At 29.0% G+C, this 26923-nt stretch overlaps 2 protein-coding genes across 2 annotated transcripts; both read left to right on the top strand.

Moving 5' to 3' along the window:
* Nucleotides 1–6778: 6778 nt before the first annotated feature.
* On the top strand, nt 6779–8406 carry LOC114383358. Its single transcript, XM_028343018.1, has 2 exons — nt 6779–7094; nt 7791–8406. Exons 1-2 carry the CDS (start codon nt 6850–6852, stop codon nt 7981–7983), a joined length of 438 nt encoding a protein of 145 aa, XP_028198819.1. The 5' UTR covers nt 6779–6849; the 3' UTR covers nt 7984–8406.
* Nucleotides 8407–16296: 7890 nt separating this feature from the next.
* LOC114384205 (sugar transporter ERD6-like 6) lies at nt 16297–21011 on the top strand. Its single transcript, XM_028343857.1, has 18 exons — nt 16297–16588; nt 16677–16739; nt 16840–16929; nt 17056–17115; nt 17294–17359; nt 17447–17512; nt 17613–17688; nt 18320–18384; nt 18469–18561; nt 18675–18755; nt 18883–18967; nt 19402–19448; nt 19536–19598; nt 19692–19751; nt 19910–19975; nt 20070–20129; nt 20440–20554; nt 20632–21011. Exons 1-18 carry the CDS (start codon nt 16397–16399, stop codon nt 20742–20744), a joined length of 1461 nt encoding a protein of 486 aa, XP_028199658.1. The 5' UTR covers nt 16297–16396; the 3' UTR covers nt 20745–21011.
* The last annotated feature ends 5912 nt before the right edge of the window (nt 21012–26923 follow it).

Below are 26923 nucleotides of genomic sequence, written 5' to 3' on the forward strand. Positions count from 1 at the left end.
ATTTTTTTGAATTTATTTCATTTTCAGTAAATTCTCAAAATTTTCTTGAATAAAATATTATATATTTTAACGGCGCTTTATAATCGCCAAAAATATACTTTTTGAAGATTAAAAGTGAAATATTTCTACATTAAAGAGACTATAATAAGATAAAAAAAATTAAAAAGACTAAAACTAAATTTAATTTTTTTTAAAATCAAAAACATATTATATCCTAGTTCTTTAGACAATAATACACCATATTATATTAAGGAACAATCAGTTTGATATCCAGATTTTTTTTTTACCAGTTTGATATCCAGATTTATTTTTACCAAAGAATAGTTTATCATATTTTCACTAAAATAATATGATAAACTTTTACAAAAGACATAATTTCATGCCTAAATTTCTACAAATTATAATTATCCTGCATCTATTTTCATATTAGGTATTAGTGAAATTAGAAAAATTGTGAATGGCTAAAATTAAAAAGGTAATTTATTTATCATTTATGTAGTTTTATATTTATTTTTTAATATAATTATTTGATGGAAACAATACTTATTTTTTATGGGACAAAAATAATAATTAAAAATTACTTAGTGAGGATAATTACTCCCATTGCCATCCGCCACTGGTTACAATGTATATAGAACTAAACATGCTAGTAATCTTCCAAAATATGTTTGGGAAAGATTATTTCTCTCCAATTCAGTTATTTTTATGGAAAAAAAGTTGGGACATTAACTGAAATTTAGTATGCAGCGCCATCATTTATAAGGAGATAAGGCTTTGTTATTATTAAAATTAAAAGTTGTAAATTACTCTGAAAAAGAAAATTTTCAAAATATAGTGATTTACTAGAAATGATTTATGTAATTCCAGCCCGAACAGAGATATTTGATGATGAGGAAACGAGTCCTATCATAGTTGGGACATCCTTTCTGTTTTGGTTTGATTAGTATTCTTTGTAAAATATATATATATATATATATATATATATATATATTACATCTATTTTTTTCTTTTTTTTATAAATTTCATTACTTTCTTGAATTTTTGAAGGTTTCTTCCTTAAAAAAAGAAGAAGGGTATTATTCCTAAATAATATAAACAAGTAAGAAATAAGAAAACAAGAAAGAGTAACTTAAACGTTGGTTCTTGGCACAAGATCTTAAACTCAAGATCTCAAAATGTGAAGATCTGGGCGAAAAAGAAGCAGAGTGATTTGGATTGGAAGGAGAGTGTGTTTTGGGGGGAAAATGAAAGAAAGTTGAAGGGAAATGGAAGAAACTTGTGAATTGGGAAAGAAAGATAATTTTATTTATTTTTTAATATTAGTTATTTAATAATTAAAATATTTACTATTAATTACTTAAATTTAATTTAAAATTAATAAATATATTTAAGTGAAGTTTATTATAGAATTTACAAAAACAATTTAAGATTTCAAGTTGAAATTTATTATTAGAGAAAAAAAAAACAAAAATCTTGATACGCATATTACACTATGAGATAATAAAAAAAAGTGGTCTAAATTTTTAAAATGAGATTCACTGATAAAAATGATAAAGATGCTAGCTCTAAGCGCTTAAGAGATTGTTTAATTAACTAGTCAAATAGCATATCTAGTTCGTAATCTTTCACGTTTTGACCAAAGACAACTTTAAGGAATTGTTTATATTGTCCCTAGAATGTGGAAAGGATGCAACGACAACCATGTTTGATGAGTTATAAAAGATGAAAATAGAAGACTTGGTCAACTGGGCGAAGCTTTATTCTGATTTCTGAGGAAGAAAATGATTGATGTTGATTTGAGATGAGTAAACGACCATCAACAGCATTTTCAGCAAACGTAATAGATAATAATTGTTGTAAATTTTTTTGTAGAATAACGGGTTTTGGGAATACAGTTGAAGTATCTTATTAGTATATTGTTAACCTCAACCTGTGAGGCATCGATTATAACTATTGGATATGTTAATTAAGCCGCCCGATTAAAATGCAAGTTTAATTACCTTTTAGTTTATATAATTATAATAATTTTTTCTTTTGGTTCTTATAATTTAAAACATTTTATTTTAGCTCTTATAGTAATAATTTTTAATCCTTTTGATTTTTGTTGTCTGAATTTATTTAATGTGATTACATTTGATTATAAAACTGAAATAATGCTGTAAAATTACTAAAAAGAGATTTTTACGATTTTTAACCGCAATAAATGAAAAATAAGGCACTAGTGTGATGATTTGTCTACCATGGCTGAGCCACTTGCAGCGGAACAAGCGAGAGCCTTATTGGCTTTGAGATGGACCTGCAACGACCGTGCTTTTTTTTTTTTGGTACTTTTACTTTGCCAGTTTCATGAAAAAAAAAAAGTACAAAGACTATTGTAACATTTTTAAAAAATAAGAAACAAATATAAGAATTTTAAGATATTTTGAGGGAAAATATTTAAAAAAAAAGTGTTTTTATTTTGTAAAACGGTTTTAGTTAAATTGACGACATTAATTTAAGTTTGAGAAATAAGCATTAAATATAGGATGTATTTCGAAAATGTACTTAAATAAACTATCAATTAAAAATACTAGACAAATATTATTTTATTCGTAAGACCTGTTTGTCAAAAATATCATTGTTATATGAAATTAAAAAAATGGTTTTGTTGTTAATATATTTTTTAATTTCAGTCTTAAATCCAAACGTTAGAATTTAAAATTATAGTTTCATGTTTTTATTTTCTATATATTTAGATTTTGAGCATTCAAGGATTATATTAAATCTTAATCAATTCGAATTGAATAGAATGTAGTCACTTTGCATAGATATTTCTCCTAAAACATATTTTTTTATTTGAAAGATACTTATATATACTCCAAACCTTTATTAAAGAAATTAAATTTCTAATCGCTTAAACTTGAAAATATCTTAAATTTTACATAACCAAATACAATATTTATGATTTAAATTAACTTCAAGTGGACATGATTAAAATTATATATATATATATATATATATATATATATATAAATTATAATTCCATTTTTTTTTATCTAAACAACTAAACGGATTCTTGTTAATGCATGGTAGTGGTCTTTATTAAATAACTTGATAATTGAAGAAAAATTTTAGATATAATTCAAATTAGTTCGTAAATGAATTAGCAAAAACGCACAATATATATTAAACACTTATTCGCCTCCCTACCAAAAAAAAAAACACTTATTTTCCTAACATGTTATAATTGTAATTGATATTTTAGGTATTACAATAACATTGCATTTTTTTAAGGTGACACTGTTTTGAATTCAGTACATTAAACATTTGTAGGTATAAAGTATGTGCATTCTTGGATTTTTATTTTTAATAAAGGAACAATATGTGACACGAGCAAAAGCATTTTAAATTGAGAAATGCTTGAAAGCGTGTTGAAAAGAACGTATTAAAAATTATACTATTAAAAGTCGTCCATTTTCTTTTTTCTAATATTGTATTTATAGAAATCGAATACCCGTGATCTTAAGATATAGATAATTAGATGTAGATTTTTTTTTTAAAAAAATAGATACAGATAAAAGTATTTGTTTGTCAGATTATACATGCCATCATCGTCAACAAAGGACCATGGGCATCAAATAACAGAGCACATGCTCTTTTAAGGCTTCAGTTCGGGTGTGGGGTTTGAATTTTGAGACATTATTCCCAAATGGCTTTTCAGGAAACCAGGCCAACCACTTCTTCAACACACATTCATTGTAATATATTAATTAATAATATTGGACGTACGATGGAGCTATACCCTGATATTTTTTTTTTACCATTGATGCGAAATATGCAATATGCACCAGTTTAAAATTAATGGCTAATTTATTGTCAAATGGTGACTCTTTTAATCAAATATTTTCTCTTAATTATCTTTTCTTTTCTCTAAAAGACTTAAATTTAAAACATTATTTATAGGAACTAAGTTCAACTCTACTCGGACCAAGAAATCGTTATTATTTCCTAATACATCTTCAGTAAATAACAGTAATTCATGTTATTATTAATAAATAAATAAAAAATTATATAATAAATACATAAATTTATAAATATTAAACTACTAAAAAATAAGTAAAACTAAAGTTGATACAAAGTATTTTTTTATCTCTCTTTCCTCATGTATCTCTCATCCTCTTCATTGTTCTCTATATTCTCAGTTCTTTTTTTTTTTTCATAGAGAAACAATAGACACCACATTATCCACTTCATATATTTTATTGAAATGCCATAAAAAATATTGAAATTTTTTTCCAGCAAATTTCCCTTTACTTTATATTTTTTAAAACAAATAATGAAACACGAAGTCATTAGCAATTGTCCAATTAAATCTTAAAGCTATAAGCCAATTCAAAGGGTATGAAAGGTACATTTTAGACCGATTTAGATTTAGGGGAATAGGATTGAAAGGGTAAATTAAAATATTTTTATTTTTATTTTTTCATGCATAAGCAAATAATAAGAAAAATTGTGGTCAAGGTACTAGGAAATAGGATAAAAAAAAGTCCTCCCAAGGGTCATAGTCAAGAGATGAAGTGTGTTTTGGGGAGAGAAAAACCTACTTCAAAGTGTTGTGGCCAATTAGGTGGTGGATGAAGTTAGGAGGAAGAGAAGGAGATGCTTGATTATTAAAGTGGATTATGAGAAAATTTATGATTTGGTCTCATTGAAGTTTTTACTGATGGAAAATAATTGAATAATAACACATAAATTATAGCATGTAGAGATAAAATGATAATACTCCAATGGTTATGAACACTAATCTAAATTCACATTCATCTCCATATATAGTGTTGTCATTTAGCAAGAGAAACCCCTAAATTGTACTTGTACTATCCACTTTCTAGGAATTTAAGAGAGGATGTTAGTGTGTAAATTTACTCAAAATGGGATAACAAATTTATAATCTTCTAACAGGATTAAGAACATCTCAAATAAACTAATTACGAATGATTGATCTTAATCATCATATGGTCAATTTTATTTACAATCTCATCTGAAATAATTTGTAATCTAAATATGATAATATCGTATCTTTAATTATCAATTGATGATATTAAAATATAACATAATAATTATTGATTGATACTAATCTATACAATTATCTTAACATTTTTCTCCTTGAATAGAATTAACCAATAATTAACATAAATATAATGATAGTTTCAGTCATATGTCAACCAACATCAATGTAAGAAATTTAAAATCTCTATAACTACAAAATAATTTCTGATAGGAATATATATCTTGTGTGTCAAATAATCATATTTCTAAAAAAAACAATATATGAAATTGCATATAACAAAGGTCCAAGCATCCAAAAATACAAAAATGCTAAAAAAAACACACCATAAAAAGTAACGTCATCTTAAATGTCTCCTAAGAAAATAATACCAGACTTCCACTAACTCAATACATCAAAAGTCTTAACTAAACCCACATGAGCTGCAAGTTACACGAAAGCTCCAACAATTAAGGCTTTGGTTAGTGGATTTGTCAACATGTTGTCTGTGGTAACATGCTCTATCCGAGTCTGAAAATCTTGGATTCTCTCTCTCTAACAAACTGATAGTTAATATCGAAGTGCTTTAATTGTACGAGAAGAGCTCTTGTTATTTTTGAGAGAAATCCATGGCAACAGTATTGTCGCAATATATCACAAGTGGCCTGGAAATGCTTTCAACAATTTGAAAGCTAGAAATCAAATTTTTAAGCCACATGTCTTGACGAGTGGCCTCATAACAAGCAGCATACCTCCATGGTAGAGGTAGCTATAAGAGACTGTTTAACATTCTTTTCCAAAATAATAATTGTCATAGGTTATTTTACATAGACTAACCAAAAATAATAAATAAATAAATAATCAAAAATAATAAATAAATAAGAGAGTAATAATTTTATAAAATTAACTTTATATCATGATTAATTTATTTATAATTTTTGTTATTCATTATTAATATTATAAAAAATATAAATAAAAATAAGTAATCAATATTACATTAAAAAATTATAATTATAATTATAATAAGACAAAGAGAGTACCATTTTTTAATATATAGTATTCATCAAATCGTAATGCTATTTACAATTCTAGAAATTCACGATTCGTGAAAGATTAACACCATTAATAATTATTCGTTAGGCATTGATGTCCATTAGCCATCATTCAGAATTGAGTAGGATATTTCTAAGCATATTGGTCTTTTATTATTATTTTATTAATGTTATTAGTTGTTGTTTTAATTAAAGAGGATTTTTTATTTTTTAAGAAGTTAAATATATATATTCTTTTAAAAAAAGTTAAATATATTATTTATCTTTATAACCGTCACACAAAGATATTAAAACAAAATATACAATTGAATTAATCTATTTTAATTTAATCATATTTTTTTCTTATAACTAACTAAATGAAAACTTTTTTGTGAGTATTTATATTGTTACTTTGCAAAAAAAAAAAAAAAAAAAAAAGTTGTAACAATGACATAGGAAACTAACAGGGAAGAATAAGCTACCACCAATTGGTGGCTATATATAATTAGTAAAGCCGCAAACGAAGGATTTGCAAAAGAAACATCGCAAGATGGTTGATGCTAAATGGTTGAAATCCCTACCATTAGGCAACATGACAAATATTTCAGTTTACACATGTGTGAATCCTATTTTAAATTTGAAGGTGAGAGTCAAATATAAGGGATTTTGCACTATATAAAAGCACCTAATTTTAACCAAACATAAGTTTCATTTCACTATTGCAACGTTGAGATTAAATTACAAGTTGTGAACGTGTTTATTGAATTCTTGATTCTCTTAGGAAGCAATAAGGACATGGCAAAGATATCATTAGCTTTGGTATTTGCATTGGTGGTGACTGTACCATTTCATTCAGTTATGGGTCAGGATGATGCATGGAAAAGTATAATAGACCAAGCAAAAGATGAAGCAAGCAAAGCAGGTCTCTCTGAAGATACAATATTCGGGGCTGAGAAGGCTATAACAGATGGTTCTGCCGAAAAGGTTGCTGAGGATGCCTTGGGTGAAGGATCTTTGGATGATTGGGTTAAACAAGCCAAGTAAGACCATATGCATCGTTCTTCTCTCCTTTTACATTTCACAACCATGCACAATCTAGTTTCTCATGACAATTCCGTGCTTGATTTAACTTATTTTAAAATTAATTGTTTGTCCAAAATTGTTATTACATTATCCATAATGTGTCTTTTTATAAAGGAAAAAAGAACTTAGATGCAATTCCTTTTATGCTACTTCCACTGCTTTCTAATCATAATTAGAGTTTTCACTTCATTAATCTGATCTAAATAATAAAGGTTTACATTAAAGAATTATGAAGATCACATAGGTGACACTCTAATTCTAGTTGAAAAACAACACAAACAACTCGAGGAATTTGGCTATGTCAAACATACTTTTGGAGAAGGAACACTCTAGATAGTGTATTTTTTTTTTCTCCCAACATATTTTTGAGAGGGTCCAAACGATACTCTAAACATGTTCTTTGTTCTTCTATAAAACATTGTTATCTCAAATAAAAACATTCATGAATGATAACGAATTAATGCCATTAGTTTTATATTTTAAAAACTAACTTGATAACACCATTAGTTTTATAAGAAAATTGCGATGTTAAAAAATAATTTAAAATAATTCTAAAATTTTAAAAAAAGTAATGTGACATTGATATGTTTTTAGATGATTAAAATACATAATTTATTAAAAATTTAATTGTGATTGTTGTTGTCATAAATCAGAGATATGACCAACGGTGAAAGTTCACCCTCTGGGGCACCAGAAGATTTACCAGATGATGAAGAAGAGGACAATCTTCTAGAGACACCAGAATTGGCACCAAAAATTGCACCATCAAAGGCACCCGTAGGAGCACCAACAGATGCACCATCTGCCGCACCCCAAGCACAAACTCCCTCTGCAACAACATTATAAGCAAGAGATATAGATTTGGTTTCAAGATGCATGGACTAAATATGTGTAGGTTAAGCCAATAAATAATTTTACATAAATACTTTACATTATATAATTATTTAAACATTTTTTACACATAATTATGTTATATTTAAAATTATAATTTGTCAATTGATTATTGGCTTAATTTACACAATTTGTTTGATGAAAGTATGTACAAGAATATCTCTCCCAAAGACAAGAAATAGGAGCAAAGAAATGTCACGCCGGGTGGCACAGGATAAAAAGATCACACTCTAGATATATTAATATAAAAAAGTATTACATTTATAATTTACACATTTTTGGAGGGTAAAATCCATGTTCAGGATGCAACATCCATCAATTTTTACTTTCACGAATATATTAATGTACACAAAGTTACTGAGTGTATGCTTGTTTACAGGTAGAATAAGATTAACTTTACATTGTTGAAATGGGACTAAATTTTGTTTTTAAATCAAATTTAATCACATGTTTTATATTACAATATAGGTGTTTATTTTCGTGTAAAAAAAAAACTCTTAATTACAACATTATAGGTGTTTGTTTTTTTGGAATGCCAACATTCAAAGAATGATACTTTCTCGTGCCAAGTTGATTCCATTTTATTTTTGGGTTTTAAGGAAAGAAACAAAAAGAAAACCCACCATCATCACTAGCTCAATGCAATGATCCCTCAGCATCTAACTATCCAAATGCAATAATCCATCAATAAAAAGTTTCTTATTCACAGACAAAAGTTTAAACTTAATTTATAAATTTAAAGCTAAATTATTATTTTAGTCCTTTAAGTTTCAAAATTCTCATTTGATGCTTTATGGTTTTGAATAGTTTTATTTTGATCATTTTAAACATAAATATTAAATATGTTAACAAAAAGTGTTTGTTAATACTGATTGAAATTATGAGATGATAAGTTAATTAAAACGATGTCGTTGTGTTTTTCTTAAAAATGATTGTAATTTGTTCCATTAAGATTTTTAAAATGATTTCATTTTGTTTACTAAAACGTTCATATTAGTATTACAAATTTCATATATACATACCCATTATCTATTAGTGATAGCAGATGACCTTTTATAAAAACTTTCAAATTAGTACAAATGAGAGATTCAACCCCTTAGTAAGAAGAATCTGCCGCCTCCAAAAGACTACAGTTTACTACAAATTATTATTGTACTACAAATTAAAGAGTTCCTAAACTTGTTGCTTTTATTTATTAGCCTTTACTCTTTGGCTAAATAATTATCTCACTATTTGTTTTTATATACTAGCTATTCACCCGTGTGATATCGTGCAGGGATTTTAAAGTTTTTAAATTAATTTTATAAACAATAGTACATGTGTTTTTAAAAATAAAAATATAAAAAGTAATTAATACAAAGAGTAATATATTTTTTATATAAATTTGAACCTTGCTACAATCACACTAAGCAGAAAAAAAGCTAAAACTAATTACAATTAAAATATAAAGTAACTATTGATGCTAGATTATATGTAGCATATAATAAAAATTTAAGGATATGAGAATAACATTTTCATTCATAGGAATCACTTACATGAAGAACCTTAGTATGGTAGCCATAGGAATAATGGGGGAAAAATAGAAAAAATTGCACTTAAATGTAGATTATTTTTCATTGAAATGATAGGCATATTTTTAATCAACTTTGTTTCTAGAACCTTTGGGGGAAAGTCTGCAAGTTCATTTAGTTGGTTTTGCAATACTACCAAATAATCATGTGATTGTTTTTAAAAAAAAAAGTCATCAACCTTTTGATTCCTCTATTTAACCTGGAAAATTATACATTACATTTCAGCTTCTTCAATTTGAATGGTGAGTCAAATTATATATTTAAACATGCACACATATTTAAAATGTTATTGGGTGTTAAATTTAATAAATAATAAATTTAATTATTTTTATCTTAAATACTTTTAATTTAATTATTGAATGATTAATATTATAATAATGACTATATAAAATTTAACAAAATTTAAATATAGATATTCTATCAAAAAATAACTATTTGCTTATATTATATGTTAAAAATAAAATAAATTTATTTTTTAACTGTGTGAAATTTTATAAATTTACTATTTTATGAAGGCATTAAATTTAACGACCGGATTATTATAAATAACATGACATTTTATTATGTTGAAACTCTTACGCACTTGATTTTAATTAATCTCACTTTAAAAAAATATTTAATCAATAAAATGTGAGTGTTAAAAAAGTAATTTACACATTAATTATATATTTATATTTAAAAAATATCATTGATGTACTAAAATAGATTTTTAAACCACTCAAACTTTTCTTCAAACTACAATCTCCCTTTCACTAAACACCAATCACGAAGAGTTGATAAAAGTAATTTTATACAGTGCATGGAAAATTGAGTATTCTCCACCATATCTATAATATGAATATAAAACCATTTCTTCCCACCCTCAACCATCTCCCAGGATAAAATTGAGCATTCTCCACCATATATCTATAATATATATCAACTGGTTTTTCACCAACACTATGATTTCTACCAATCCAAATGGCCCTTATCACTGCAAATCAGATAACTTGCCACACCTCTCCATTTATACTAGCCCTCCCATTAAGCTCTTGAAATTGTTGAAATTGACTACACATAACATTGTGTTTGTGTACAATACACACTACTCCCAACCAGCTCAAGCACCTATACGGCTATACCTCACTTGAGAAAACCGATCATACTCATAAAATAAATGTACAACAGATTTTATCTTCCTTTGATAACCCACACAAACACCTTAATTTGTCATAATACATCTGCTCATTAATTTATTAAATATGATTAAGTTGTGTATCTAATTTAATGTAAATCAAATATTTACAGTAAAATGTGTATTTTTTCTCATAAAGTATGAATTTTAATTTACTAACTCCAAAATAACCAGGGTCAATTATGTTCTAAAATGCTCCAAATAAACGGGTGCATAAACTGGCGATGAGTAGAATATTAAAAAGTTTTCCTTCACGCATTCCAAAACGAACCACCATGCTCCCTTTCTTCTTCCGTTGTGCTGCAGCCTTCATGTTTTCTTACCTTGAAGTTGTGACCATTGCTTCCCTCTACTTGCTTTTGAGACAACATTGTCACTGTTATCCTGTTATCCACAAAGTAGTGTCTAAATGCTGGAGAATCTGAAATACATAAAAGGACCATAAAGGAGACAAAACCATATCAAAACACAACATCAGAAAATGAAAGCCAAGGAAGACCCCATATCTAGATTACTAAAAATCACTTTTGAAATGTGTTATATAAACAGACCCAACGAAAAAAATGGAGGGAGGATACTTGATTCCCTAATTTCATTCATGATCCTAAGTCTACACTGAATGTAATTTTCTTTATACAGAGATTAAAATGCAGGAAAATTTTCCTTTCTAATTTATATGATTATACGAAAATGCAGAATGTATAATTTTAACAATGGTACTATATTCACATTATTGAATGAATACAAACGCAACAAGCACTGTTGCTCCAATGCCTAATCCATCTTCAGTGACCTTCAAAGATAAAAGCATTTAACAATTAGTGGTAGCAAGTTTACAAAGATATAAAAGCAATCATTAGGTAATTCAGCAGATTATTTCATCTAATATGCTGAATTACCTAAAGACGACGTCCATGACTTCTTCAAAAGAACCATATAAATATGAATTACCAAATGAAGTTGGCCTTCCAAAATCTTTACTTGAGTGTGCATTCCTGATATTTCCATAAATTCTTGTGTTCTGTGAAAGAAAGGTCTCAAATAGAAACTAAAATTAAATAAAATAAAATTGTACGGCGTTTCTTGCAACATTTTCTCTCATCAACCACTATCACCTTAAAATGACGATTAGAGACTCACATAAGTCCAAGCACCATATGCCCTAAACCTACAACTCAGAAACTGCAGCAAGTAACCCAAAACTTAAAGAGGTTTCTGAAATTTGTGAAAAAAAAGAGCGAGGAGAGGAATGGTGAGAATGAAAGCACTATTAATCTTCCACATTGATGGGCTCACCACTTACTGCTATATAATTTTATAGAGCTAAATCCATGAACCATAATACTAGGCGGGATAAACTTTAATTCAAAACAACAAAGCTATCATGACAATTCTGATCATTGTCGGATTGAAATCATGATTTATTTCATGCACGTCATGAACATGGTACGTATGGTTGTGTCCGTGCAGAATACTTTTATCTATATCAAAAAGACATTGTGTGTTTCTTGTTTGTCAAAAATGTAAAAGACACATGTATAAATTCAAATTAGTCCTTCAAATTTTGATAATTTTTAGTTATTTTATTAATTTTTCTTCAGAAATTTAATCCTACTAAATTATTTTGTGTATTTTTAATCTCTTATTTATTTTTATTACTCAAAATTAGTTTTTATTTTTGTCCATTTGTAGTTTCTCATCTATTTATATTTGAGCAATAAAAATAAATAAGGGACTAAAAATGGATAAAAAAATTTAGAGGAACTAAAAGTGATGATAAAAAATTAATGAAAAATTAAAAGTTATGAAAAAAATTGAGAGACTAAAAATAAAAAGCTAAAAAACTTTTGAGAAACTAAAAACTTAATTAACCATGTATTATGTATTATGTATAAAATATAAAATATAAAAAGGTATGGATGGTATTATAAATCCGTGCAAATAATTTGGAAAGAACATGTTCAAATTTGTTATTTTATAATAAGTTAAAGACTTTACAATAATGTTTGTTGTCTATATTTAAAATGATTATTCTATATATCAATGCATACTATTCAATCAAAAATGACTTTAAAATAATATATCCAATGTGCAATAAAATGGTCCATAACATATGACAAATACATTAAAAGTATGATGCTGCATATTTTGTAATAAACAGTGTATATATGCAAGACACAATAAAATAATAAGGAAATGATTGAGGAAAAAAAGGGCTGTGGGTGGCACTGTTATTTGAATAGTGAGTGAAGTTAGTAGTAGAAATGGCTTTCTAGCTATCCTTGCTTGTTAAATTAAAGGATACGATTTGCTTTCATTTATTGTTGGGCCGTCTATTTATTATGCTCAACAGGTCCAGGAGCATCTGTATTACAGGCCTTGGTGTGTCCATGTAATAATTCCAAGATAGGAGTGGCTATTGGTTCCAATTAGATTGTTATAGTCCTTATCATCATTCAAAATTTTAAATTTACTTTGACCTACAATGGAATTATGAACATTATTCTTAAACGAAATTGTGATTTTGTTATGGATTGTGATTTATGGAAACGGAATTACAATTTTATTGTAATTTTTTTATTAAAATATATAATAAAATCATATTTTTATTATATAATTGTTTTGTTTTAAAAAATATACAACATACGATTTTATTGTTCAATTTCACAAAAATATATTATTTTCTTCATGTTTTATACTACTCAATTTACTTTTTTGAGTTTGCTAGTGTCTCAATGAGCAAATCCAAATTCTCAAAAGTACCAATATCCACACAAAAAAAAGTTAAAAGAAAAGATTTCTCAATAAAAATAAATAAAGTAGTTACACATGGATTGGATGTAGCTGGCAACTTTTGTTTAAAAATAATAGGATGTAACATGTTGAATTTTCTTGGCCCATACAAGATTATTAGCTAATAAAGTTGTGATGAGTGATGACACGGGATTCATGTGATATTATTTATAAAAAAATATAAATGTCGGTAAGTTTATTTTAAGTATTTGAGTAATGTTTTTTTTATTAAAATAATATTTTTAATAAAAACGTGGCTTTTAAATATTTCAAATTAACTAGTTCTTCAAACAAAACAAAAAAGTAAATCAAGTAATTAAACATAAATAATTAATATACTAAAATAAAGATTGAATTGGATGGACGAATTCAATTCTTAAAGAAAATAATATGAAAGCAAATACGTATTTTTTATTATTAGGTACGATTTTCTTTAATTGCCGATAACTGACATTCACAACAAATAAAAATTGGACACTTGACCTAATTTTGATTTATTTTCAATTAAAATTTATCACAATTTAAGAAAAGGACATTTTTTATTGTTTATCACAATATTTGAAGAAAAAAAACTATTTCTCTTGCTTACACTAATCAATCCCTGTAAGTGTAAAGACAAATTATTAGTGTTCACTGAGGAGAACATGATTATTAGTTCAACTTTGTATTTGATCACAACTTTGTCTCTTTCTCAAAATCCACCGAAAACTGGGTAGTTGAACAAATACAAAGAACAATTCGTGCACGAGATATTCAGCAGAAGCCAAAACACCAACGTTGAGTCTTGGAGTCGAAAACAAGAGCGGTGTTCCGCAAAATAAACTGTATCCAAAAATATTAGTAAGATATTTTCTAACATATTATAGTATATTTTTTATTTATTAAAAATTATAAACTTTATTATTCTCATTTTTATTTAACAAATTTTACTCATGATTTTATAATTTTTGTAAATTTAACTAATAATAAATTTTATATTAAAAAATATGTTGATAACATTTCTCTTTACAAATATCCATTACCTTTGTCCTCTAGCTTGGTCCCGGTGTCTGCAAAATAAAAGTGATATGACCAAGTAGAAGAACATGTTCAAATTTTTTATTTTTTAAAACAAAAATTATTATTTATATTCTTAAAGTATCAAATACAATTCTTTTAACATTTTTTTTATCACGTATTAAGGATGTAATTTTAAAATTTTAATATTGTCAAACACAATAATAATCCTTATAGCTAATTCTCCTGTTTGGTAAGAGATTTATTATGAAGGATATAAATTGTTAAGTATCTTAAGTGAATTGTCAAAAAGGAAAAGAAAAACATATTCAAAATTTATCAAATATAATTAATAATCATAGATATTTCATAACTCTCAATCTTTTTTTTTTCAATTATTAGCTAAGAAATATTTCTCTGTTAAACAAAAAAAACAATGTTTGTTAAAGAAATTGTAACATTGTTACAAAGTAGTAATTAATGATTATTTTAAGAAGATCTTGACCATTAACTTTTAAGTTAGGTACTTATAACATATGCAAAAGTATCTAAAACTAATGGTAAAAACTATTGTAAAGTTATATAAAAAAAACTCTTGTAAAGTATGAATTAATTAATACAAGGATAGCATAATAATTTATCTTTAAGTTAACTCTATTTTGACTATTTTTGAGAAAACATCAAGGATGAGCTGCTTACGTGTCTCCATCTCATAGTGAATGTTGAATATCTAGAAGACAGATAACGATGAAATAATGTCGTACTAAATTTCAACTAGTAAAAGATGAATGAATTAGATTGTCAGATTGTGTCTCGTACAAGATTATGTATGTTTGTATATATATTTATTTACAAGAACTCGTAAAGATGGTAAGATGACTAATAACAATAGATTTTTTAGCATATTTCTTTACTATTTTTATTATTGATTAAAATTTATTAAAAAATAAAAAATTATAGACGAGATTTATTAAGAAGTGAAATTAAAAAAAAAAAGCTTTGAAACTGTAAAAATATGAATAACACTCTTTAAATAAAGATAAAACTTGAAGAGAAGATTTATCATTATCATGTTTTCTGTTTCTGTTAGTTTAAATTAGATTTGCTATTAGTTGTTATTTTATCTGGTTAGTTATTAATTTCTGTTTTGATTAGATAAAATTATCTATATCTTTCGAAGAGACTTGTAATGCTATTATAAGCTTATCGCCTCTAATCAATAAACAAGTCATTTCAGCCAATATATTAGCATTGCAATATTTTTAATTGTAATAATACTAGGTGGTAATTTTCTTCTTCTTCTTTTTTACTGCATTCTTTATTTTTGTCTAAAATATCAAAAACTACAAAATTATGAATCAATAAATATAATATGAGATTCATTAAATTTTATAATTTTTAATAAATTTTAATTAATAATAAAAAATAAATATTATATCTTTTTATAAAGTTTTCTATAAATCCTCTTACCATCTTATAAAATACTAATTAAAAAATATAATATTTTTTAATATCATAAAAATTTAAAACGATTTAATACTTGTCATACAAACAAAGAAGAACGATTAAAGGAAAAAAAAATTAAAAATATTATAGTAAAAAAAATGTGTTAGAAAAAAGTATGTTGGTGTTATCTCTCTTCTAAACATCCACAATCTAATCTCTATATCATGCATATTAATCAAACTTTATTGCCAACTCATTGGGTGATTCATTATAATATGCCATGTCATCCACTTTCCCTCTTATTGTAGATGTGTTAGAATGAAGAAAGAGTTTGACATTATCAAATCATAGCATAGCAGAAGAAGAACAGATACATAGAAAGAAAAACATGAGTTTGAGGGAAGACAATGTAGAGGGAAGGGATCTGAAGAAGCCATTTCTTCACACAGGAAGTTGGTATCGTATGAGTGGGAGACAATCCAGTGTGTTTGGTTCCACACAGGCCATTCGTGATTCCTCCATCTCTGTCTTTGCTTGTGTTCTAATCGTTGCTTTGGGTCCAATTCAGTTTGGTTTCACTGTAAGAATCACTTTTTTCTTGCAAAGTCAATGACAAAAATTCAGTTTGGAAACTTAAAAAAAACATGATTTTGATCATTTTATGACAGGCTGGTTACACCTCACCTACACAATCTGCTATCATCAATGACCTAGGCCTCTCAGTCTCTGAGGTATGTTTGAATCATGAATGAGAATGAGTTTGTATTGATTTGTTACATTTTGGTTCCTTGTTTTTTATGTTTCACAACTTCATTGTACTTTGTTGTGCAGTTTTCTTTGTTTGGTTCTTTGTCCAATGTGGGTGCCATGGTTGGAGCAATAGCCAGTGGTCAGATTGCCGAGTACATAGGGCGCAAAGGGGTACCCTTTTTTCTCTTTTTTCGTGTGTTTATGTGTATGCTTTTCCTTTAATTTCAATATTTGAGTTTGAGGGATGAGGCTAATTCAATTGGTCAACGGGTTACAATTTCTTGTCTGAAATTGCAGTCTTTGATGATTGCATCCATTCCAAATATTATTGGTTGGCTGGCTATCTCATTTGCAAAAGTAAGTTTGAATGATTTTAGTATTTTATTTTCCTCCATTCATTTACCCAAAATTACATTAATTGGTATTTCAATGTGGTTCTGGATAATTTATTGTTTATCCAAACATGCAATTATTTAGTAAATATATTTGGTCGTGATTCTGAGCTTGTCTTATTGACATGTTCTTCAATTTTCAGGATTCTTCTTTTCTTTATATGGGAAGATTGTTGGAAGGGTTTGGGGTAGGAATAATATCTTACACGGTAATTTTAAAATGTTTTTGCTTTTGCTAGTGTGGGATTTAGTTATGTGTGACACAGTTATTGAGTGTTTAAACTTCAAATTCACAGGTGCCTGTGTACATAGCTGAGATATCACCTCCAAACTTGAGGGGGGGTTTGGTTTCAGTTAACCAGGTTGGTTGATACCACCAAGATATTGATGATTTAATGCTAGATATTAACAGTTTTTAACATTTCCTAGATTAGTGATCTTTGTTGTTTCTTTTCTGCATAGCTCTCTGTCACCATTGGAATTATGCTGGCATATCTGCTGGGGATTTTTGTTGAATGGAGAATCCTTGCAATTATAGGTAATACACTATAAGATTTGGCAACACGGTAAATTACCCTAAATGGATTTATGTTTCCTGTAACTATCAAATGTCATAAAACTAAATTTGGAGATTTTTAGATGTTGTTACACATCAACTAGAGATATGACAATGTAGTCTTTATAAAGTCTGGTAATCTTCACCTTTCAAGCTAGTTTGTGAGGTTGAGTTAGGCCCTAAGCTCAAATTTTAAGTTGGTTTCATATTCTATCCCAGATCTCTGTTATATGGCCCACCCATATTTGTCTACGCCCTATATGTCTATTCCTAGGCATGAGAAGGTGTTAGTATTGAGCCATCCGCATTTGTCCATACTCTGCGTGAGGGTGGGGGGGTTGAGATCCCCACATTGACTAGAGATATGACTAATGCAGTCCTTATAATAAAGTTTGGAACAAGCCAATTTTGTGAGGTTTTAGTTAAATCTTAAGTCCAAATTCTAAGATTAGTCAACTCAGTTGTGAATAAATGACAATCATAACATATCTCAGATTTAGTCCAAATTTGGAGTGTTGGGACTTGGGAAGGGTTAAAGCCCATGCAATGCTTCAAATCAACTAAAGAATAAAGAATTACATTTGTTGACCTCTATGTCCTTGCTCTCTTGCAGGAATTTTACCCTGTACAATATTGATACCTGGCCTATTTTTCATTCCCGAGTCCCCTAGATGGCTGGTAAGCTTTGTGAATCAGTATTCTTGAGTGTGATCGAATATGTGTTGTTAGTTTCTAAAAGTGAATTTGTTTTGCTGAATATAGGCAAAAATGGGAATGACAGAAGAATTTGAAACTTCCTTGCAAGTGCTCCGAGGCTTTGAGACTGATATTTCTGTTGAAGTGAATGAAATTAAGGTAATAAGCATCATCAGTTTTGTTCCAATGCATGACCCTCATATTTCCTATATTTTTATTACCATTAAATGTATCCTAAAATTGACTTTTTATGTGGGAGTCATTTTATTCAGAGGGCTGTTGCTTCAACAAACAGAAGAACTACAGTTCGATTTGCAGACCTCAAACAAAGAAGATATTGGCTTCCCTTAATGGTATTTCTTATCTATTATCTAGAATCATTAGTTTCAAAAATTCATCTGCCTTATGGAGTTGGATTGCGTAATAAATTGGCAATGACCATTAGAGCCTAACCACTTTTTACTAACTCATATCCTGTAGATTGGAATTGGACTGCTTATTTTGCAACAGCTTTCTGGAATTAATGGTGTTCTTTTTTATTCCAGTACAATCTTTCGAAGTGCTGGTATGCTATGCTGATTTCTTTAAATATTCTAAAGTAATATACATGGAGCAATATCAGGGAACCATGAAACAATTTGAATAGAGTTACAATCTCATGTTTGTGTGACTTTCAATAACACTCTTTTCTGTCAAAAACGGTCAATTAGAATTATTGAGGAGATATTCAAATTTTCAAAAAAGAAAAATAGTTAGTGAAGTATTCAAGTGTATGGTAACGAATAATCCCCTTAATGATCAGAATTTTCTTTTACGAAGTCATGACAAAGAACCTAGGTTACTTCTCCTGATTACTTCTCGGGATATTCTCATGTTATTGATATTGATCTTACACACAGAAAAAAGTGTGTTTTTTTTGGGTTGGCTTGCGCATCAGTTTTCAATCTGTTATACATGAAATTATCCATTATTCTCATCATTTTAACACATATTAAACAGGAATTAGTTCGAGTGATGCAGCAACATTCGGAGTTGGTGCTGTTCAGGTTCAGCTGAGACAAAATTTGTAATATTCAATTTTTCTGTTAAATATTCTCAATTCATAACCTGACAGATATATACATTTCATCCAGGTTCTTGCCACCAGTTTAACTTTGTGGTTGGCTGACAAATCTGGTCGCCGGCTTCTCCTTATTGTGAGTCTGAACTTTTCTATCATGTTTAATATTATGTGACTATTTGCTTGGAGGATGAGAAATAGAATGACCAAATCTTCCATTGCATTGCAGGTCTCTGCATCTGGAATGGCTTTTAGTCTCTTAGTTGTTGCAATCTCATTCTACGTGAAGGTAATAATATATTGATATGTTTTATTTTGTTGCTATATACATATCATACACTGTTTTATTATAAGCATGTACGTGTCTGCTCATGTGTGTGGGTACCACAGCCTCTCTGAACAATATGCCACCTGTTCTTTATGTTTTTTTCTGAAATTTGATCCCAGGCTAGTATATCAGAAATTTCTTCCTTGTATGGGATACTGAGCACCTTGTCGCTGGTTGGAGTTGTGGTATGCGAATACATTTAAATTCATTATACAAATACAATGTTTTTGACTGCTTGTTTCCTAACTATTGCATCTTAAACTTCCAATATTCTTTCAGGCCATGGTTATTACATTCTCTCTAGGAATGGGAGCTATGCCATGGATTATAATGTCTGAGGTACCATTTTTATGGTTTTACATTTTAGGCTTTTATTCCCAAAGCATAGGAATATGCAGCAACAATGATACATGTGACAATCTTATAGGAAAAACAGGAATCTCAAGAGATGACGTGTTACTATTTTTAAGATGCATCAATGCTGCACAAATCACTAACATCTTTTTGTGGATCATTGCTTCTGAAATGGAGCATTGACTGATTGCATTTGCACGAAACACAAATTGTTGAAATACAATTAGTAGCTTGTATTATTGGTTGCACTTGAAGTCACAGTCACAATTAATGTGTTCAATATTTCATGTCACAGATTCTTCCAATAAACATTAAAGGCCTCGCGGGAAGTGTTGCAACACTTTCCAACTGGTTGTTCTCCTGGTTGGTTACATTGACAGCAAATATGCTCTTGGACTGGAGCTCTGGAGGTTTGTGTGCATTGCATGTATTTTCCTCTGAATATTTTTTTTTTGGTTAACAAGAAGCTACCTTTTGTTCTTGTCAGGAACCTTCACCATATATGCAGTTGTATGTGCCTTGACTGTAGTATTTGTTACCATTTGGGTCCCTGAGACAAAGGGAAAAACTATTGAAGAAATCCAATGGTCTTTCAGATGAAGTTTCTTCTCTGGCAGTTTTTTTTTCTTTTTCCTTTCACAAGCTGATTTCAGAATTTTACATTGTAATGTATCTGGGGTTATCGAGTGATCGATTCAAGTATTCATTTGATTCCTTCGCTTGAAGGTTGGAATCCTGTACCGGCAATAAGTTCTTCGAGGTTTCTGTATGAATTGGCTTCCTAAACATTCACTTAGACCAGTGCACTTGCTGTATGCACCTTGTAATTGTTCCTCATCAATCCAATTCATTTTTATGTTCTTTTGGTATGTTAAAGATGGAAATGTAACACCTGTTTTTTTTTGTAAAATAAATTAAAAAATGTTTTATTTAAAAATCAATAGAGTTTTAGAAAAAATAATGAGATTTTTGTATTTAAATAAATAAAAAAATAGTTTTATTAATTAAAATAATATTGTTAAGGTGAATAAAATAAATGTTTTTAGAAATTAAAAATTATGTTTTGTTTATTAATTTGATAGGGAGTAAAATAGAGTTTATTTTATAAAATAATAAAATAAAAAAAGTAAATAATAGGATCAAAGTATCTTATCCATAAATAGAGATATATTAAGTCAGATTTTATATTTACAACATGGATATGTTTTTATGCTCCTTCTTCCTCTCCTAACATCCTTTTAAAACTACTATTGCAAACTAGTTAACAGTTAGATCATCCTGAAATTAGAACACCACCTTTGGAACTCATTTTTGCACATTCTCATCGTTGGAATTTGTGAAATAATGTCTGCCGAGAGAGGAATGTCCCTCGCACGGAGACTGAAATTTTGGGTTGTTTTATGAATTTCAATTTTGTTCTTATTCTTTTATTCCCGAATTGACTGTGTTTGACAGACCAATTGATATCCTGATGTGAAATTATTGTGAAATTGATATGTTCTTGTGTTGAGTGTGAAACTTAGAAATTGAACATTTTCTAATTAACGTAAATTGATGAAATTAAGTAAGGAGAGATTTACCGTAAAAGGGAGTGAGATATTGATTTTGCATTTTTCCACTTTTCTTGCTTTTTAGGTTTTTTTATAATTATTTGGATTTGGTGCATTGAAAGTTTACTTTGAAATTCATGATCCAATATGATGTGTGCTAGTTTTATATATATAGATTTAGTTATATATTTATTTATATTAATATTTGATGTAAATAATACTGTAGTGTTGTTATAGTATGATTTCGAAAATTATTCAAGTGTTGGACTTTGAGAATATTATGGTTAGATTTGATATACATGTGAATGTTGTACCTTATGAATATTGTTATGAATGTTATGAAGATGTACAAATAAACATGAGGTGTAATGACATGTTGTTTCGAGATTATGAAATTGTGATTGAGATTGAGTATAACTGACAAGTTGAGCATGTGTTAATTTGTGGAATGCACGTGAACATGTAATGGTGGATTGTGACATTGTGAGATGTTAAATTGTGGACATAAGATATAGTTGTGAAGAAGTATGTGGTTAATACTTGATGTGATATTACTTATGTTGTGAGTTATGAATTATATAATAATTCGACTGGTGTTTACCTTGAGAAAACAATTTATGCGTGAGGTGTTAAAAGGAAAGTGTAGGGTTCCAAGTTAAGAACCTAAGGTGTTAAATTGTAGCACAATGTGTTAAACGTGTTTGAAAACAAGTGTGAGGTTGTGGGTAATACAAAAGTTGTTTTAGGGGTTTGACCTGAATCGGGAAGATGAGACTCTAACGGATTCTTTGAAGTCTAGGCATTAGGGGTAACTACACTCAGTTTGAGTGCTCATTTAAGTCTATGTTGATCCCATATGATTGAAACATTCTCATAAAACAGAGTGACTCTGACTGATCATCTTATGATTTTACTTAGTGAGAGTGACCTGACATACTGATTGTGTGACATGTCTTATTATGTACTCCTAAGTGCCTTGGTGTTGTTTTTCACTGACATGGTACCACATTACATATAGACTTGAGTCTTAGTATAATTGTTGCATAACGCATGTGAATTGTTTATTTTGAAATTGTTAAGTGTTGTTACGTTTTAAGTCGAGTGTGTGATTCATGTGTAATGTGATTGGTGATTGAAAAATAAATTTTAAATGATAAAGTGGTGAAGTGACGAGGATTGTATTAAGTTGAACTATGTGATAAATATTTCTATAATGTATTTTGCTTATGTCTTTGTTTATCCGTATTTTATTTAGAAATGTGATAACTCACTCTATATGTGTTGTTTGTGTGTAGATCATGTGATGATCTCGAACCTTGTGTCCGTGGAAGTAGATGACTAAGTTGATGATGTTAAAGAATCTCATGCTAGAGGACGTTGAGACACAATGCTCTGATAGGATGTAACACTAGGGCATGAGTTTCTGTTTCAATTGGATGATGTTCTTGACATGTTATTTCACTTTATTTTATTCAATTGCTTAACTTGAGTTCTTTTGTAAACTTGGACGACCTTGTTTTGAGTCGAAGATATTTTTAATAAGTTTTATTTGGTAACAGTAAAATGAATATGACTCTTTTATCCACGTGAATTTATTTACGTGATTTGAATAAAATTGATTTAATTAAATTTCAGATTTTTATTTATTTTTCTTAATTATATATATGTCGGGATAGAGGGTGTCACTGGAAGCCTAATTAGTATAATTATGAACAAAATTTAGATGTAATTCTTCGAGTACTTTGAGTGTTATTCTCTAATAAGAATTGAAAATCCATCTCAATAGTTTGCATAATAAATGTTTACATTAAAAATATCAGTATTGATTACTCTAATTTGGAGAACACTGTCAAAGGCAGCTAAGTAACTATATATGTATTTCATGTATCAAGAGGATCATAGATTGCTAAAGGAATTGATTGTTGCATTTAAAAATGGAGCTGTAGATTTTAGTGTGACTATCATTCTTTTTTTTTTATCAGTAGGAACTGAAGATAGACACTGATCAACTAATTGAATCAAACCTCTCAGTTGTGTGACTCCTGACTATCGTTCTAGCAAAGCTCAAACAGTGACAAGATATTTAGATTTCCATGCATTATTATCAAGGTTATCAAACTCAAGAGTTTACGCAAACTCGTGAAAGTTTTATAAATTCGACTCGTAGACTCAACTCGTAAACTCACAAGAGTCTACTTCATATAAAAATAATAACAAAATATCTATAAATAACATATTAATTAAACATTTCAACAATATAATAAAGTAAATATAAAGTTCAAAATATTTAAATAATCAAGTCTAGTAATAATACATCACTAGTATACAATAACTTGTAAAGGTTATAGTAGTGGTAGATCATTCTCATTGAGGGTTTGATGTTATTAGAGAACAAATGTTTGATATTATTAAATGTGAGAATTTTGTATTTGAGAATCACACGCTAAAAGAAGATATGTTGAGTGCTAAACACACGGAGAATAATAAAAAAATGACTTACATTTTGGTCTAATTTTTTTAATTTGCTAACTCGTTGACTCGATGATAAATTCGAGAGCGAATTTAGTTAGAGTTTATAGAGTTTACTCATAGTCTACTAAAAGAAAAGTTTACGAGTCAACTCGCAGAGGACAAGTGGACTCATAAACTCGTAAGAATTAACGAGTTAACTCGAGAGTTTGGTAACCCTAATTATTATACATGCCACCGGTTACCTCTCGTGGTTTATAAGGAAGGTTTCGTAAATGTTAGCAGTAGGAGAAAACTAAACAGCGTTATTACCTAAGAAAAAAAATTTCTACTTCAGGGAAACGTGTTTCCGGTTTTGTTTTTTGGGTGGTTGCGGCGAGTGAAAGTTGTGACAAAGTGAAAAGGAAATGTTGCACGGACCACTCCATGCTATTCATACACAAAAGGAGAGAAAGGAAATTGTAGATATGATATGATGTATTAGAAAAGAGAGATAAAAATAATAGTAGTTTATCGACCAAGTGTTTGTAAAATAGTAATATCCATGTATCATCACTCAAGTCAAAAATGTCTTAGGCTATGCTTTCTTTGTTTGAGGCAATTAAACAGTAGTCTACTACTACCTAGGTAAAAAATTTCTTTCAAGGAAAATGTGTTTTAAGTCATGCCTTTTTGTTTGGAGGAGTATTAACACTAAACTCACAACCACACTCTTTTTAACATAGTACTCCCTATTCTTTTTGGTAAAAATTATTAAAAATTATAAAATTATGAGTGAAATTTAATAAATAAGTAGAAGTTATTAAATATTATATTTTTAATAAATTTCAATCAATAAAAAAAAATGTCAGTATTTGGTGGCAAAAAGATGTCAAAGAAATGGAGGGAGCAGTGAACATGTTTGGTGTATACGAACAGGATGAAAAGAAATGAAAAAAAAAGTGGTGGATCTCACTCTAATTTATTTCGGTGTATACGAACAGGATGAAAAGAAATGAAAAAAAAAAGTGGTGGATCTCACTCTAATTTATTTCCATGCTAAAATGGTAAAAAATGACGAAATACGCAAAGGTTCTATCTATAATCAATTTTGGATAATGAGATAATCAATTTTGCACATGGTTGTTACCGAGTGGCACCTATTGCATTCCACACCAATGGATGAATCAATAATCTATGTGCTTCTTTTGTTTCATCTCAGTCTCCAACGTTTCCTGAAAGCCATATCCATCCATCAACCTCATTAATTGCCCCGTTAATCAAATCTGTTCAATTTCTATTTCTTTCCTATTTGTATCAAACAACTCTAAATTTATTATATTTCTCACTTATTTTTATTCAACTATTTCTCTCTTTTGTATTTCTATTTATCCTATTTCTCATTTATTTATTAGAGCATATAGTTAGTATTTCTCTTTTGTTCATGAAATGTAGTTTCTTTCCCCTCTTTTTTTCCTTCTTTTATGGTTGTAGCAAGTAAAATTTGTAAACAAATGGCTTTCAGCATGGGTTTGGTTTACAATTGTTTCAACACAATAAAAAAAGAAAGAAAACGTTCACATTTGTTAAATGTGATTGGGATGTGTGTTTGCATTACTTTTCAACTACAGAGTTCACCTTAAATGTACGTCGCAGTAGCTTAACGCGTAATCAAACGAGTACTTCGAGAAGTGGAGATGATTGTAACTACTACTTTTAAAGGAAATGCACGAAGGTGTCTGCAACGTACCCTAAAAACGAGAATGAGCACGTCCTTGTCACGTTAATGTGATCCACATTTCCAATGACTCGGCTCGTTTTCTCACAATATTCCATAGGTATGCGTAAATATTTCTATAGTTCGCGTTCGGGGCCAATGCATGCTTATTTTGGGTGTTAAAAATTGATTAAGGATCCGTTTGTTTGCCGAGAAAAAGACCGAAATAAAAGTTATGAACAGTAGTACATCCTAGAAGTTTGAAGAAATTATTTGGATAGACACGATACTTAACATATGTTGTGTAGACGAATTCTCCCATGCAAAAGTAAAGCACTTGTCCCTTGGCTCTAAAGTTTTTTTTAGAGCCATCAGATTCATTAGATTCTAAACGAACAACTAGAATTTTTGTTTTGTTTTGTTTTCATTTTCTTTTCTCTTTCCCAATTTAACCCTATCCCTGTCCCCTTCTCTCCCACTTGGAAATTGCGAACAACACTTCACCTCCTTCGAAAGCACTCAACAATGGCAACCAAATTTCAACACCAAAAAAAAAAAATAGTCAACAAACAATACCAAACACCAGTCAACAACATCACCACCACCACCACCACCACTTTTTCTTCCACAACCGTCCTCCAATTGTTGGCGCCACGAGCCACCACTGATGAGGACCCCGATGTCAAAGTCGCTGCTCTCCTTCACATCACCGCTTCAGACCTCGATACGTTTTCAGCACTGAGAGCCAACGACGACGACACTACTGTGGCCACAACAACATCATCGAAGGAAACCAACGCAATGTACCAGGAAATCCACCACTAACCAACACCACAAACCATCACAAGCCATTACCGTGCCGCAGTGACAACAAGTCTCGCTCTTTTTCTTAGATCTGGAAGCCACAAATTGCCCCCCTTTCTCGAATTAAAAAAAAAAAACTCTTTCTCAGATCTGCAGGAAAAAAAACACAAACACAGACACACCCAAATAATCAGCGATCCACTTCTCCCTTGACCTCGACCAAGATCCTCTTCAGGCTCTGCCTCTTTGACGTCAACCGC

The sequence above is a fragment of the Glycine soja genome, chromosome 14, assembly GCF_004193775.1.
Source record: "Glycine soja cultivar W05 chromosome 14, ASM419377v2, whole genome shotgun sequence".
Lineage (NCBI taxonomy): Eukaryota > Viridiplantae > Streptophyta > Magnoliopsida > Fabales > Fabaceae > Glycine > Glycine soja.